The following is a 14746-nucleotide window of genomic DNA, read 5'->3' as shown; positions in this document are numbered from 1 at the left end:
GAAGGTCAGCAAAAAGATTTGAGACCTCTGGAATTTTGTGGCATAGGTAATTCCATGTGTCTTTTTTTTTACATAGAATCGATTGTTGGATTGTCGAGTATTCAAAGAAAGTATTGTTATCTTAATCTACAGTAGCCGCTCGATTTAAGAGTGTTCGATTTAAGGGGTGTTTTCTATTTAAGGGTCACCCTTACATCGAACGACTACTGTATTTGCGGTTTTTTAGTTGGGTTTTATTAGCCTGGTATTTTTTACTTACTGAAATACAAGAACCCGAAAACAAAATATCTTTTTTAACTAAAAAAAAACTTTTTAATTGCATTTTTGTAAAATTTAATACAATTACTTTTTCCGTGTGGGTGTTAGAGCCTCATGCAAATTCTATAATAGGAACCATTGACATGTTTATTCTTAAACAATTACTAATCCATCACTCTTGGTGTTGTCTAAATCCGAATGAAGAACTTCAGTCCCATGTATTAATATGAGTCAGATAACAGGAAAAAAAAAGAGCTGATAATGACCATTTAAATTCGACTATGTCTTGTAAACCCCCCCCCCCGAATTAGTTATTGAAAAAGTCCAAGTAGCAACGCTGAGGTTCTTTCAAGGTTTGAAAAATAGGGTTCAATGAACTTTCACATGATTTTAAGCTGCTAGAAGAATGGATAATCAAAACGGATTAGTATCAAGTATTAAAGGTGAGCAACTATATAATAAAACTTACAAATGAAATACGGTGTCATGAACGAATGCATTTAATTATTGTGAAGGTAAGGGTCAAAAAGACATTATTGTTCTTAAACTCTATATAATCCATAACCAATTTGGGAAAGAGTGGGTGCACAGTCAGCTATCCTCTTTATTTAGATTTTGACATTTCCTTGATAAGGAGGATAAGCCTTGAGGGGCACAATCGTTCTTAAATTTTATCGTAAAGTGTCTTTGTTGAGGGCTTGCTCCATTTAACACATTTACAGTCATATAGTATTCTTCATTCTTGATTTAGATTTTTTTTTTTTTAGCAGTGTTTTGAGTTTAGTATCTTTTTGTATTCTGAAGCAAAGCCAGAATTCTTTTTTCTTTTTCTCGTTCCTATAAATACCGGTGTGAATTACATGTCAAATTTTTAAAATGACTTGCAACAACTAACATCAAAAAAAGCTCTTTGTCCTTGTCGCAATCTTATTCGCTGCTTTTTGATTACCGTGATTTATGATTCTTTCAAGTATGATTGAATATGTAAGGTTGGTCTTTGCCTTATTTTTGTCTTTTTTTTTTTTTTTTTTTTTTTTTTTTTTTTTTTTTTTGCAAAGATGAAACAATCTAGAGAAGGACTTCTTCCAAGCTCCTGGACAGCGGGCAGAGTTCAGCGATTTCTTTTTTGAGAGTTTACCGTTGGAATTTTTTTTCCCATTGGTTCTCCTTAATATAATCTGACAGAAAGAATTAACTGTATGTTTCGTAAATGCTCATTAAACCTTTTATCTCCAATTGAAAGAGTAAGGCGTTGTATTTGATGCAGCCAAGACAATCTCGCCCACTGACTGGGTAAAGTAGTGCTACTTCATCCCCAACTCTTCTCTTTTTCTCTCTCTCTCTTTCTACTACGTAATATTTTAACGTTTTCATAAATAAACAAAAGCTGTAATAAACTAACCTTTTCACAATATTTATACCTTCTCTTTAGAAAAGATAGTGTAGTACAGGATAAATACATTTTTTTTTTAAAAAAAAAAAAAAATGAAGAGAAGGGTTTTATTTGTAGACGGATAAAAAAAAGGCGTTCGTATACGTCAGGACGATTCAATTGTTTATTTAACTAGAAAACCCATGTGAACGAGTTTTTATTTATAAAACTGATAAACAAGAACTGGCTTATGTCAGGATGATTTAATTGTCTGTTTGATTTCATCCATATGTTTCATCCTTTACATGTCATAGACGAGAGGTTGCATATCCCACTCATAGCTTAAATAAAAAGCAATTCAAAACTTGTTCATTGTCTATCAAATATTTCAGTAACATCATGTATCAATTGTGAAGCATGATGTAGATGTCAATCAAAGTAAATGTTTTTAGAAAAACACGTGATTAAAAAGTACGTAAAAGTAGAAAAGAAAAAAGACATTCTCATTTTTGTCTCTCTCATAAAATGATGTGTATTCACTTGCTGGTTCTTCATCAACGTTACTTTAAGTTGTAAAGGTAATTTATACTAATTTAAACGATAACATGATCTAATATATGTTTAATGATACAGCCGTGATGCTATATGGATAAATTGTGAGGACGAAATGCGGGAACTAGGACCTGTAGCTCCAACAGCTACAGGCTTTTATGCATTTTAGGCCCTGTCTTTTAACTTCCCTTTTTGTGCTGCTTTCAAGAGTGGCTACTATCATGTAGTAATGAGGGTAAGGACAAGGACGTTTGTCCAAAGTAACTATGATAAATTCAAAATGGACCGAAGGGTGGACGGTCATCGATCTTGTGCACGTAGTTTGTATCCATACTGCTTATTAAAATTCCCAAACCCAAACAAGCATCGAAGAAAATAAGTTTATTATTTACAAATTATGTAAAGCTTTTTGACTGATTAATATTTTAATTATAGTTATCAAGTAGAGTCTTACATTGTGGTACTTTTCAATAAAATATATCATTATATCTAGCAAGATATCGGTTACTGTCTTTATCTGTCTGTGTTTATTACTGACCTTTAATGGTTTGGCCAGACCACAACGCACAGGTTTAGTATTCGCTATACTTAAAAAAAAAACCCCAAGTCTAAACTGAACATAGCACTGTCGAATCAAATCATAATGATACATATTCTTCAAATCGATAGTATGGCTTTTGTAATCATCTCAAGCGGTAAAAATAATGAAATCCTAAAACCTACATCTTTGTATGTTTACTCAAATAGTAAAGTTCCATTTTATAACTAATATACTGCTATAAAAATCGCTGTTCATTTTTAATAAGAGCCTAACATGTTAACTATACAAGATAAAACAAGTGAAGAATCGAGACTCTCTCTATATATATATATTTACATTATATGTGACAGTGAGAATATGAGGCCCTTTTCTTAATCTTGAGAATCGAGAAATAGCCAAAAGCTCGTTTATAAGCTTGCAGACATGATGTTTACTGCGATTTTTTCAACTGTATAGTAAACTCCACTCGGACCTTCATTTTATATATTTTTGACGTATCGCGTCGGAGGATGTTGCATATATTTTCTTTGTTTTTAAAAAGCTTTTAACAAAAGTGTCATTGCAACAGAATATCGGTTGCCAAGAATAACGTTGTCAACAAGCATTTTGAGAGCCGCGTGTTTGAATAGGGCAAAAAATTGCCAATGTTCTTTTCTTCCTTGTAAGCTTCTCTACAGTCTAAAAAAAAAAAAGGGGGGGAGGAGACGGCTGGTTTAGAAAAAAAGAAAGTCAGGAGGAGTCTCTCTTTTTCTTCAAACTGTGCAATGATCAAAGTCTATATTAGGATAAGGGTCTTAATATAGATTAACATTTATCCTTTTTGTCTTATTTATGTTTGTTGGTCTTTGATAACAAATCACATCGCCTTCCTAACATGTGTCACGGAACGGCTTTTTTCACATCTGACTCTATACAGTAAACACCGCACACACACACAAGTAGAAGTAGACCAATCATATTCATTTGAGTTTACATGAACAGCAGTTATCTTTTCCCATTGTTTTTTTTCTTTCTTTTCTCCGTTACTAACATACCCTTCTCTCTAAAATAAAAAGTAATATTCTCTCATTGTGCATAAGCGATGGTAATAGAATGTGTCAAAAAAATGATAAAAGTCTGATGACATGATTTAGCCCAGTTATAGAGTGAAGCTATTCATCATCTGATGAACTTTAAAGACGCCCTAAAAAAACAAAAAAATCACCGTTTCACAAAATAAAAAGCCAGGCAGGGTTGCTCTTAAAAAAGCATCATTGTTATTCGTAAATTCAAGAATCATGACAATGAACCAGCTCCTTTTCTTTTTTGTTAGCGGTTGTATATGCGTCATTATAAAATTGGCCACATGACATCATGTTTTTTCCTTGCGTAACCATAAAAAAAAATGATAGAAGAATGGGTGGCGGTGGATGGGTGAGGAATGCTTCAGATCGAGAAATAAATACGTTGTTTAAATGTGTATCATTTTGTTAATTCAAAATAGACGATCTTTGTTGTCTAGCGGAAAGAAAAAAAATAATAGTTTTTTGATTACAAAAATAGACAATTGCATTAGTTTAGAAAAAAAAAGTTTTTTTTTTTTTTGTTGCTAAGCCCGGTTTTGGTTTCTTGAAGTCTTTTGAGGAAGGGAGGGAATTTGATGATATTCTAGGTAGTAACATTATCATCCCTTTTGAAACAATTATATAACATGACTAATTATTTTTTTTTCTTTTTTTTGCACCAAGATTTATTTATAAAACTTACAACAAACAAAAAGATATTTGCTAATCCAAATGACACATCCACAAAAAAAAAAAAAAAATATTAGAAGAGTAGTATTTAATAAAGTGTAAAATGTATTTAATAGTGTGATAAGAATATAAAATGAATGAAGAAAGAAACAAGATAAAATGAAATGGCGGGTGGGGGGATAATATATATATATACAACTACACATTCAAAGATATGATTTTTTTTTTTGAAGTTTCTGTTTTGTTCATTTTTTTTTTTTTTTTTTTTTTTTTGTGTGTTTTACTTTGATACAAAAATATAGAATGAGATTCTTATTTTTTTTTTTTTTTTTTTGACAAGCACGTCATTTATGCTGTAGGTTTTTCTTCCTTGATTTCAGATGATGGAGCTACTTTACTATTATAGCTTGGTGGTGTTGTGAGCGAAGGCCATTTATTAGTGTCATTGTTATGTGTAGGCGCAGGAAGCGAAGGTTGGTCAGACTGCAGAAAGTTTTTTTTTTTTTTTTACAAATATATACACATTAAAAAAAAAAACAAGATTGAATCATGAATTATATTTAGGACGTTACCTTTTCCTCTAAATGAGTTTCATTATTTGGTGAGATATGGATAAAATGAGTTCCTTGTCCCTTGGGCACACGTTGGGCAACACCATCAGCATCTAAAGTAACTTCATGTACAGTACCCTAAAATTAAATTTAATACAGTGTTTGAATTGAGACCACAATTGTTCTTTTTTTTTTTTACCTTTTCAAAGTAAGAATGTGAAATACAACAACCCATATTATGTATATTTTTTTATTTGTATATATATATAAAAAAAAAAAAGTTTGTGAGAAAGAGGGGGAAGAAAAAGAGGCAAAATAGTTTTTTTTTTTTGGCATACAAGTATTTATATACAACTGCATTGATTCGTTTCATAAATCGGCCCCGGATCCTAAAGTTTAAACCATGGTTACACAATTACACAAAGAGTGTATGTCGGCGCGATTGTGGGCCGCAAAGACTATAAAGACCTAACGTTACCCCTTGTATTTCCTTATGGGATCAGTTTGAAAACAAGCTATTTTTATTTATTATTATTATTATTTTTATTTTTACAAAAAAGAAAGTTACAGCGAAAAAATTTAAATTGTCCCTTCATCGTCTTCACTGGCACTCCATGCATCCAATTCTGCCTAATATATATTATTGGTTTTAATGCATGTATTCTATACATAAAAAAATATGTAATACCTCATCGGTAGTATTAGCCAACACTTTATCATCTTGCATCGGGGGTTCCCATATCAGTATATCACTTTCACTGGAACCACTGTAGTATTCTTCATATGATTCTCTTTTCTCGATGCAGTTAACTCTGCCGTAATGACCCTTAAGTCTGCGGATCAAAACGCCATCAAATAAGCCGTAAACCAAGATTTCCCGATCATCGCTTGGAATGTATAATAGTGGCGGCCAAACGTCTGGACCGGATAGAGTGGGTTCTATTGACAGTTTGAATTTGTTTCTCCAATTGGATCCATAATTGATAAATGTATTACGTCCCGTCTGTGTATCCCATAACCGGATCTTTTCATCAAGTCCGAGTGACACCAAATATCGACCATCTTTTGTCACCGACAGACCATTCACGCCTTTTCCATGTGCTTTATTTGTATCGGCTAGAGGATCTATATCAACTATACATTTTTAAGGGCGTTTTTTTTTAGGAATTAATAAAAAGAAATACAGGAGCAAAAATAATAAAAAACCTTACTGGCATTATCCTGGTCAAGGGACATCAGACAAGACGATGCTCTCCGAATATCCCAAATTCGAACTGTGCCATCATCACTACCAAATTATTCAATTAAATCGGATCAATAATAATTAAAACAAAGTCAATCTATTACCCTCCAGAGTACAAGATATATTCTTGATTAAAAGACCATGTACACGATAAAACTGAGCCTGAGTGACCCATCAATGAATGAGTAAAGGCACCACTGTTCAAGTCACACAATCTTATCCTGGGTTCTGAAGCCGCACCTTTTTTTTTTTTTAATTAATTATCCTATTTTACTCTGCTCCAAACTTACTGGCAACCAGACAATGCGAGGCAATTGAAGACATAGACTGAGCATTTACTCTATGCTCTAAATTGAACTCTTCAGCAGGCTTATTATAAATGTAGTGTCAGTTTTAATGAGCATAATCTTTTAAAAATCAAAATTACCATCATTGTACTTCTGTCCCATACTTTAATTGTTGTGTCATAACTCGATGTCACAAACATGCCGGTATCAAAGGGGTACCAGCATACAGAGGTGACGGCATATTTATGTCGATCGGTTCTATGAACTCTTTTTTTTTAATTATCTTTGATCGATTTCATTGGTCTTTTTTTCGTTTATTACTTTGACGCAATTGCAATTGGGCTTTTTCTTACTTGCTCCGAATCAAGATCAAATACTTGCACGTTCCCATTACCATCACCACTTAATAAACTAACAATTATATTTTCAGCTTGGTCCTCCTCTTCTCTCCCCCCCCCAACCCGCCACCACCACTTTTTTTTTAATCTGCTTACTATCTTTGCTCAATGTTTTCAATTTTTAAAGAATTAACACCACCTATAATCTTTTTAAACTAATGCTACTAAAGATTGACTTTTATTATTATTTACCACGATGAGACCGAGCTATTTCTTTTGTCCTGCTTAACTGCAAGGTGTAAGCTCGTTTAGTTGTTTCAGCCCTCACTAATTTCAGAGGATTTATTTGTCCGTATTCTCTCTTTCTTATAAAACTGTGCATAATAGATATAAAAAAAGAGAGGGAAAAATATAAGCGAAAAACTCCGGGGCTCCAGACTCTCTCTTTTTTTTTTTCTTTCGGAAAAACATTTATCAGATTTTTTTTTTTTTTTTTTTATGCACCCTCATCATTTTTATTTTACTGCGCTTTTACACAAAAATCAATCGCATATGTCAAAAAGTAGATGGGATACATGTGTACTTTTTGGGACACGTTTCTTTTTATTGTAAGCACTAAAATGGTCTTTTATAACTTTAACCAAAAATACCCAATCATACACATGAAACGATTTTTGACTCTTCAATCATTGCTCTTTCGTCTATTCTTTACTTTAGCAGAGACGTTGAAATTAATTTATATACAAAAGAAAAAAAAATTGCAGACGTACTTACCATAGGTTTATGGATGTTGGATTTAGTAAAAGGCGATAAACTATATTTTATTAAAAAAAAAAAAAAAAGCAGATGCTTATTGTTTTGTATTGTACCTAATTCAATTCATTTTCAACAATATGAAAACAAGCAGACGTATACGGGTTGAAACAGAGGCGAACAACTCACTATTTTTCTAATTGAAGAATGGGGGACTGCCTTTGTTTTGTCCTATTTAAAGTTTCATTTTGAACCTTGGTTTTCTTTTCTTTTTTAAAAGTTTCCACATTCTAAAAAAAAAAAAAAAAAAAAACTCCCTTTCGACCAATGTGGGAAATGAATCGAATGGACAGCGACACCGAAACGGATGAAGGACAACTAGGTGTCAATGAAGAATACGGAGGCTCACCTTCCAGCATGTCTTCTCCAGCGTACAGACCATCCCAAACTACAATTCAACGACCGTTCAAGGACTCTTCAAGAATATCAGACTACGAATTTCTGGGTAAGATTGGTCAAGGTACTTTTGGGTAAGTTTATTTGTATTCTTTATCCATTCGATGAAGACTGAACCCCCTTTACATTACAGACAAGTTTATAAAGCCAGAGATAAACTACACAATGACTTGGTAGCCCTGAAGAGAATTTTAACGGACAATGAAAAGGAAGGGGTAAGTATGAGGAACTTTTGGAAGCTATATTAGAGTTGGTCTCACTTTGATTAGGTACCCATCACGGTTATACGTGAAATTAAGATATTGAAACAACTGAACCATAGAAATATTGTTCCATTACGTGACGTTATAGTCGAAAGAGGTACTTTTTAACTTTTTTACTTTCATGTCTTGAATAGCCCATCTTAAAAAACTCGTCTCTCTCTTTTTTTTGTGTGTGTGTAGAGAAGAGAGTTATATATATGGTGTTCCCTTATATGGATCATGATTTGTCAAATTTATTGCACAACTCAAACGTTCAATTGACCCCACCACAAATCAAGACATATATGAAGCAACTATTGGAAGGAACAGCATATTTGCATCATGTACAGTATATAGAAACCCCGTGAAACATCATTTTACTGACACTGTCTTTTTTTTTTGTATGAAAGAACAACATTCTTCATCGAGACATGAAAGGTAAAGCCTATAAACAAAAGACATAGCACTTGAGGGGACAAAGTTTTGCTGATTTTGACCACCTTTTTTTTTTTTTTTAAGCTGCCAACCTTTTAATCAACAATGATGGTGTTTTAAAGATTGCAGATTTCGGTCTTGCACGGGGTATAGAAGACGATGATATGGAATATACTAAATCAGTTGTTACTATTTGGTATAGACCACCCGAGTTACTTCTTGGCGAAAGACGATATACCAGTGCAATTGACATGTGGGGTGTTGGATGTGTATTTGGCGAGCTTATCAAATCAAAGGCAATCTTACAAGGTCAAGACGACCTTGATCAATTGAAAAAGATATTTAGCTTATGCGGCTCACCCAATCAGAACACCATGCCTAATTGGGATCGGTTACCAGATGCTGACAAGGTCAAGTTTGAAACAAGTACACGACATGTTCTCGATGATTTCATTAGCTTTGATCCTTTCGCTGCTGACCTCATCGACAAGTTGCTGGTGCTTGACCCCGAAAAACGCTTGACAGCTTTAAAAGCGCTTGAACACGATTATTTCTATTATGCTTAGTCCCCTCCCTTTTTTTTTTAAGACTGTCTCTATAGCAATCGCCTTTTTTTTATTGACATTCTAAATTATTTAGGCTACCCCCCTCCCCAAATATGAAGTAACCCACACGAAAATATGATCATCATGGCATAATTATTAGGTATTTGATTATCATTAAATTCTTCAAGGTGTGAAAAAAATCAACAATGTGTTTATGGGCTTTTCTATATTGCGATGTGTGTGTGTGTTTATATATAATTTAAAATTGTAACTGAAATATGATCTGGGTTTACGGGAAATGTTAATGTAGCTGAGGATCAACATGGGAACAGTTTTAATATTTTAACGTCCAAGAATGGAACAAAGAGCACAAGCATAAAAAGTTCACCGTCTGTCATCTTGCTTCAATATATATCAAATGATGCGAAGTCTTAAAGTAAATATTTGCATGTGTAAAGAGATGAATATTTTTTATTTTAAAAACAAATAAAAAATACAATTGTCAATTATCAGCTTACTATACCTTCATATCAGTAAAACTCATAACTTGTACCTCGTTCTAACAAATTCATACCTTACATATCCATCATCTCCCGAAAACTTCATTATTAATTCACACTACAAACCTACTAATTCCACTATTATAAAACGGAACCCTTTTTTTTTTTTGGAATCGCGTGATGGTTTTGCCCATAAGTCTAAGAATAATGTATACATCGATTAGCATTTGCCATATCATGTTAACTTTATAGGATGATCGATTTCATTAAAAATGCTTTAAAAATTAATTGGACGAGAAGTTCATTTTTACATGAAGTTGATAAATAGACCTGACATATTTTATTTTTTCAACCAATAGTTTTTAATGATAAACAACGATAATAAAAGGTATTGCATGATGAGGGGGAAGAGGGAGTACAATAGGTATACATTTAATAAGATGAATGAGTTACTAAAATCAATATGATTTTAAATGATCGGCCAGAGAAAGAATAACACTTTTTTTGTTGGTGTTTGATAAGTAGGATGCCAACAAGTTAGACAATTTCCTCAGCAATATAATCCAGGCCAGTATTACTAATGATAGGAATAGTATCACTGTCTCCAAAAAGTTGCAGTACCCGTTGAATGACACGCTTAGCCTTCGTTTCCTTGTTAAGTTCTGAAAGTAAGTTTTCGACATTGGCTTTTCCAAGATGAGCATTTTGACCATCGCTCGTAACTGACGTAGCTAATAACCTTGAAGATAAAGCCTAGAAATTGATAGATGTAGTGCTTTTACCATACGTAAATACTGTCATAGGTTGTTGTAAGTAGCTATGGATTAATGAGGAACGTGATGAAGAGTAAGTATCTACTTTGTGGAACCGAGTTTATGCTGGCGAAATTGCATGATTTGGGAATGAGTATAGATATAAATGGACTGCAAGTTAGTCTTTTCATCAAGCGCTAGAGAGTCAGACCATGATTCCGAGTCAAGATACAACTTGTACTTTAAGTGGGAGTTAGGAGACACACCGAAATTGACAGTGTTTGGCCCGCATTCAGGTTGATCCACCAAGTTGTCGATCCGTGTACTAGCAGTGACAAGGGCGTTGAACGAGTGGGTACCCAGTATAAGCTTGATGGAAATATTGCTGCCTTCGGTTTGGCGCATGGTGAAAATTTCGAAGTCATTCTGGCCTACAGACGGTACGGATGTCGATTGGAAAGTTGAACCAGTGGAGCTGCGTTTTTCTGCGTGGCTTTCAATGTCCGGGTCACGACCATATACTTCTAAAGCCAAGATTAAAAGACCACAATTGTTTTCAGAATCAATTATTACGGATCCGATGAGTGCTCTTGCTGAAATAAACCGTTGGCTTGGCTTGATCTCCCAGTCTTGGTTAAGCATTTCGATCATTTCCTTATTTAATTCAGTGTAATGGCGTTTCGTTAAGTAACCGGAATATGCTCCAAATTCACCAATTGCTGTTGACTGTATCGAGAGTTGGAAACATGGTTTGAGGAGATGCTTCTTGGACAGGACGACTTACAGTGAGTGGGGTTGGTTTGGCAAGCATGGTCTGGAACTTTTCGACATGCCTTGGGGATAAGATCACGTCTACTTCATTACCATCTTCATCGGTCACTGCAACAGGTACAACATCGTAAAAATCTGCAAACATTAAGGCCCGTTTTTTTGATTTACTTGTACGATTTGTTTCGCCCATGGCAAACAAAAAGGCTTGATCGTATGTGCGTAGTGATTTGTTATGGTCTAAAATATAATAATTAAGAACGATACAACTTTCGGATTAAAAAAGCAAAACTTACCCATGTCAATTTCTTAAAAAAAGATGGATAAAAGCAGAAGAGAGCAGACAAAATAGCGAGGCATTAAATAGGGCGTGGGTGAGGAGCAGGCGTCTTTGTTTTTTACGTAATATGAGAAAAAAAAACTTTGCGCAGCAGACGGTACAGTGCTTTCACGGTCCGCATTCCGGATGATCAACCAAGTTGTCAATACGTGTATTAGCAGTCCCAAGGGCGTTAAACGAGTGGGTACCCAGTATAAGCTTGATGGAAATATTGCTGCCTTCGGTTTGGCGCATGGTGAAAATTTCGAAGTCATTCTGGCCTACAGACGGTACGGATGTCGATTGCCTAGTGGAACCAGTGGAGCTGCGTTTTTCTGCGTGGCTTTCAATGTCCGGGTCACGACCATATACTTCTAAAGCCAAGATTAAAAGACCACAATTGTTTTCAGAATCAATTATTACGGATCCGATGAGTGCTCTTGCTGAAATAAACCGTTGGCTTGGCTTGATCTCCCAGTCTTGGTTAAGCATTTCGATCATTTCCTTATTTAATTCAGTGTAATGGCGTTTCGTTAAGTAACCGGAATATGCTCCAAATTCACCAATTGCTGTTGACTGTATCGAGAGTTGGAAACATGGTTTGAGGAGATGCTTCTTGGACAGGACGACTTACAGTGAGTGAGGTTGGTTTAGCAAGCATGTTCTGGAACTTTTCGACGTGGCTTGGGGATAAAATCACGTCTACCTCATTACCATCTTCATCATTTACTGCAACAGGAACAACATCGTAAAAATATGCAAACATTAATGCCCGTTTTTTTGATTTACTTGTACGATTTGTTTCGCCCATGGCAAACAAAAAGGCTTGATCGTATGTGCGTTGGGATTTGTTATGGTCTAAAATATGATAATTAAGAACGATACAACTTTCGGATTAAAAAAGCAAAACTTACCCATGTCAATTTCTTAAAAAAAGATGGATAAAAGCAGAAGAGAGCAGACAAAATAGCGAGGCATTAAATAGGGCGGGGCGAGAGGACAGGCGTCTTTGTTTTTTTACGTAATATGAGAAAAAAAATTTGCGCAGCAGACGGTACAGTGCTTTCACGGTCCGCATTCCGGATGATCAACCAAGTTGTCAATACGTGTACTAGCAGTCCCAAGGGCGTTAAACGAGTGGGTACCCAGTATAAGCTTGATAGATATATTGCTGCCTTCGGTTTGGCGCATGGTAAAAATCTCAAAATCATTTTGGCCTACAGACGGTACAGATGTCGTTAGCCTTGTTAAACCAGTAGAGCTACGTTGTTCAGAGTGGCTGTCAATGTCAGGGTCACGACCATATACTTCCAAAGCTAAAATAAGGAGACCACGATTGTTTTCAGAATCAATTATAACTGATCCGATGAGTGCTCTTGCTGTAATAAACCGTTGGCTTGGCTTGATGTCTTGGTTGAGTAGTTCGATCATGTCCTTGGCCAATTCAGTGTAGTGGCGTTTGCTTAAGTATTGGGAATAGGCTCCGAATTTACCGATGCTGTTGACAGTATTACAAGTTCGAAAAATGGTTTTGGGAGATACATCTTGAATTGGACGCCTTACAGTGAGTGGTGTTGGTTTTGAAAGCATGGTCTGGAACTGTTCTATATGGCTTGAGGATAAATTGACGTCTAACTCATTACCATCTTCATCGTTGACTGCGACAGGTACAACATCGTAAAAATCAGCAAACATTAGTGCCCGTTTTTTGGAATTACTTGTTCGGTTTGTTTCTCCGATGGCAAACAAAAAGGCTTGGTCGTATGTACGTTGGGATTTGTTATGGTCTAAAATATGATAATTAAGAACGATACAACTTTCGGATTAAAAAAGCAAAACTTACCCATGTCAATTTGTTAAAAAAAGATGGATAAAAGCAGAAGAGAGCAGACAAAATAGCGAGGCATTAAATAGGGCGGGGCGAGAGGATAGGCGTCTTTGTTTTTTTAACGTAATATGAGAAAAAAATTTTGCGCAGCAGACGGTACAGTGCTTTCACGGTCCGCATTCCGGATGATCAACCAAGTTGTCAATACGTGTACTAGCAGCCCCAAGGGCGTTGAAAGAGTGGGTACCAAGTGTAAGCTTGATGGAAACATTACTTCCTTCGATTTGGCGCATGGAACATATTACAGAATCATTATGACCTAAAGACGGGACAGATGTGGATTGGGGAGTGGAACCAGTGGAGCTACGTTGTTTTGCGTGGCTATCGATATCATGAACATGATCATAAACTTCCAATGCCAAAATAAGAGGTAGCCACGTTGAGTTTTGTTATTGTCTAAAATATAATAATTAAGAACGAAACGACAATCGAAGTAAAAAAAAGCAAAAATTACCCATGTCAACTTATAAAAATCACGTCAAGACGTTGGACTAGTGTCGGTCTAATAAAACTAGCCTGCCGTCTTAAAAAATACCAGAATCCTGTTAAGAAAACTAAGTTTTAGAGGGAAATGTCTAGGTCTCTGTATGTTTATATATATATATACACCACTTACATCGATTCTGGTCCAGAAAAGCAGGCCAATAAGACCAATACTATTCGATGTGAAAACACTGTAATTCACAGTAAAAACACCGTAATTCACATCCCGTGAGTTCCAGAAAAACTCAAGCGCCCTACTAAGGAGTTCGCCCACCTATGGCAAAGACTAGCCGCAGCTGCAATTTTTCAATATTTCTTTTTTGATTTAGCGTCTTTTGAAAGAAACAAGAGCGATTACTTACTAACCTTTGTACGTTATCAATAACTTTCATAAACGATAGAATACATGTGTTAAGTGGAAAAAAAGAAAAGAATAAAGTGTGGGAACCAGCTTTGTTTGTAGGCTGATAAACAAGAGCTTATGTCAGAGTGATTTAATTGCTTGTTTCATCTTTCATAATGTCTGGGCCTTTACTTAAAATAGAAATACTTGCAAAAACTCCCCAAGCGATTCTGGGAGTCATCCACTGTCTCTAAAAAGTTCAAGTACCCATATAATAACACGATTAGCATTCATTTCCATGTTAAATTCTGATAGCAAGTTTTCGACGTTGGTTTTTCCTAGACGAGTATTTTCACCATCCTTCATAACTGACGTAGCTAACATAGC

At 35.1% G+C, this 14746-nt stretch overlaps 7 protein-coding genes across 7 annotated transcripts; 1 reads left to right on the top strand and 6 right to left on the bottom strand.

Moving 5' to 3' along the window:
• Nucleotides 1–4729: 4729 nt before the first annotated feature.
• On the bottom strand, nt 4730–5323 carry EV154DRAFT_497864 (uncharacterized protein). Its single transcript, XM_051600299.1, has 3 exons — nt 5207–5323; nt 5029–5145; nt 4730–4939 (listed from the first exon to the last, which is right to left on the bottom strand). Exons 1-3 carry the CDS (start codon nt 5240–5242, stop codon nt 4805–4807), a joined length of 288 nt encoding a protein of 95 aa, XP_051461167.1. The 5' UTR covers nt 5243–5323; the 3' UTR covers nt 4730–4804.
• Nucleotides 5324–5475: 152 nt separating this feature from the next.
• EV154DRAFT_497860 (DNA excision repair protein ERCC-8) lies at nt 5476–7273 on the bottom strand. Its single transcript, XM_051600298.1, has 9 exons — nt 7128–7273; nt 7032–7074; nt 6859–6948; nt 6678–6795; nt 6541–6619; nt 6355–6490; nt 6219–6295; nt 5696–6141; nt 5476–5637 (listed from the first exon to the last, which is right to left on the bottom strand). The coding sequence occupies exons 1-9, from the start codon at nt 7255–7257 to the stop codon at nt 5587–5589; spliced, it is 1170 nt and encodes a 389-aa protein (XP_051461166.1). The 5' UTR covers nt 7258–7273; the 3' UTR covers nt 5476–5586.
• A 697-nt stretch (nt 7274–7970) lies between these two features.
• On the top strand, nt 7971–9510 carry EV154DRAFT_497842 (kinase-like domain-containing protein; the record flags this gene model as incomplete). Its single annotated transcript, XM_051600297.1, has 6 exons — nt 7971–8158; nt 8218–8299; nt 8354–8444; nt 8528–8670; nt 8737–8764; nt 8846–9510. The coding sequence occupies 6 exons, from the start codon at nt 7974–7976 to the stop codon at nt 9325–9327; spliced, it is 1011 nt and encodes a 336-aa protein (XP_051461165.1). The 3' UTR covers nt 9328–9510.
• Nucleotides 9511–10122: 612 nt separating this feature from the next.
• EV154DRAFT_548895 (uncharacterized protein) lies at nt 10123–11738 on the bottom strand. Its single transcript, XM_051604838.1, has 5 exons — nt 11623–11738; nt 11343–11566; nt 10665–11284; nt 10589–10623; nt 10123–10537 (listed from the first exon to the last, which is right to left on the bottom strand). The coding sequence occupies exons 1-5, from the start codon at nt 11624–11626 to the stop codon at nt 10344–10346; spliced, it is 1077 nt and encodes a 358-aa protein (XP_051461164.1). The 5' UTR covers nt 11627–11738; the 3' UTR covers nt 10123–10343.
• Nucleotides 11739–11774: 36 nt separating this feature from the next.
• On the bottom strand, nt 11775–12563 carry EV154DRAFT_478144 (uncharacterized protein; the record flags this gene model as incomplete). The annotated part of the gene is made up of 3 exons (XM_051598166.1): nt 11775–12221; nt 12280–12503; nt 12560–12563. The coding sequence occupies 3 exons, from the start codon at nt 12561–12563 to the stop codon at nt 11775–11777; spliced, it is 675 nt and encodes a 224-aa protein (XP_051461163.1).
• A 147-nt stretch (nt 12564–12710) lies between these two features.
• EV154DRAFT_548893 (uncharacterized protein) lies at nt 12711–13653 on the bottom strand (the record flags this gene model as incomplete). Its single annotated transcript, XM_051604837.1, has 2 exons — nt 13489–13653; nt 12711–13432 (listed from the first exon to the last, which is right to left on the bottom strand). The coding sequence occupies exons 1-2, from the start codon at nt 13490–13492 to the stop codon at nt 12711–12713; spliced, it is 726 nt and encodes a 241-aa protein (XP_051461162.1). The 5' UTR covers nt 13493–13653.
• On the bottom strand, nt 13641–14743 carry EV154DRAFT_478142 (uncharacterized protein; the record flags this gene model as incomplete). Its single annotated transcript, XM_051598165.1, has 4 exons — nt 13641–13854; nt 14150–14207; nt 14383–14401; nt 14627–14743. 4 exons carry the CDS (start codon nt 14741–14743, stop codon nt 13641–13643), a joined length of 408 nt encoding a protein of 135 aa, XP_051461161.1.
• Nucleotides 14744–14746: the final 3 nt, after the last annotated feature.

The sequence above is a fragment of the Mucor mucedo genome (assembly GCF_025094135.1).
Source record: "Mucor mucedo strain NRRL 3635 chromosome Unknown EV154scaffold_15, whole genome shotgun sequence".
Classification (NCBI taxonomy): domain Eukaryota; kingdom Fungi; phylum Mucoromycota; class Mucoromycetes; order Mucorales; family Mucoraceae; genus Mucor; species Mucor mucedo.
This window is presented reverse-complemented; position numbering and strand designations above follow the sequence as displayed.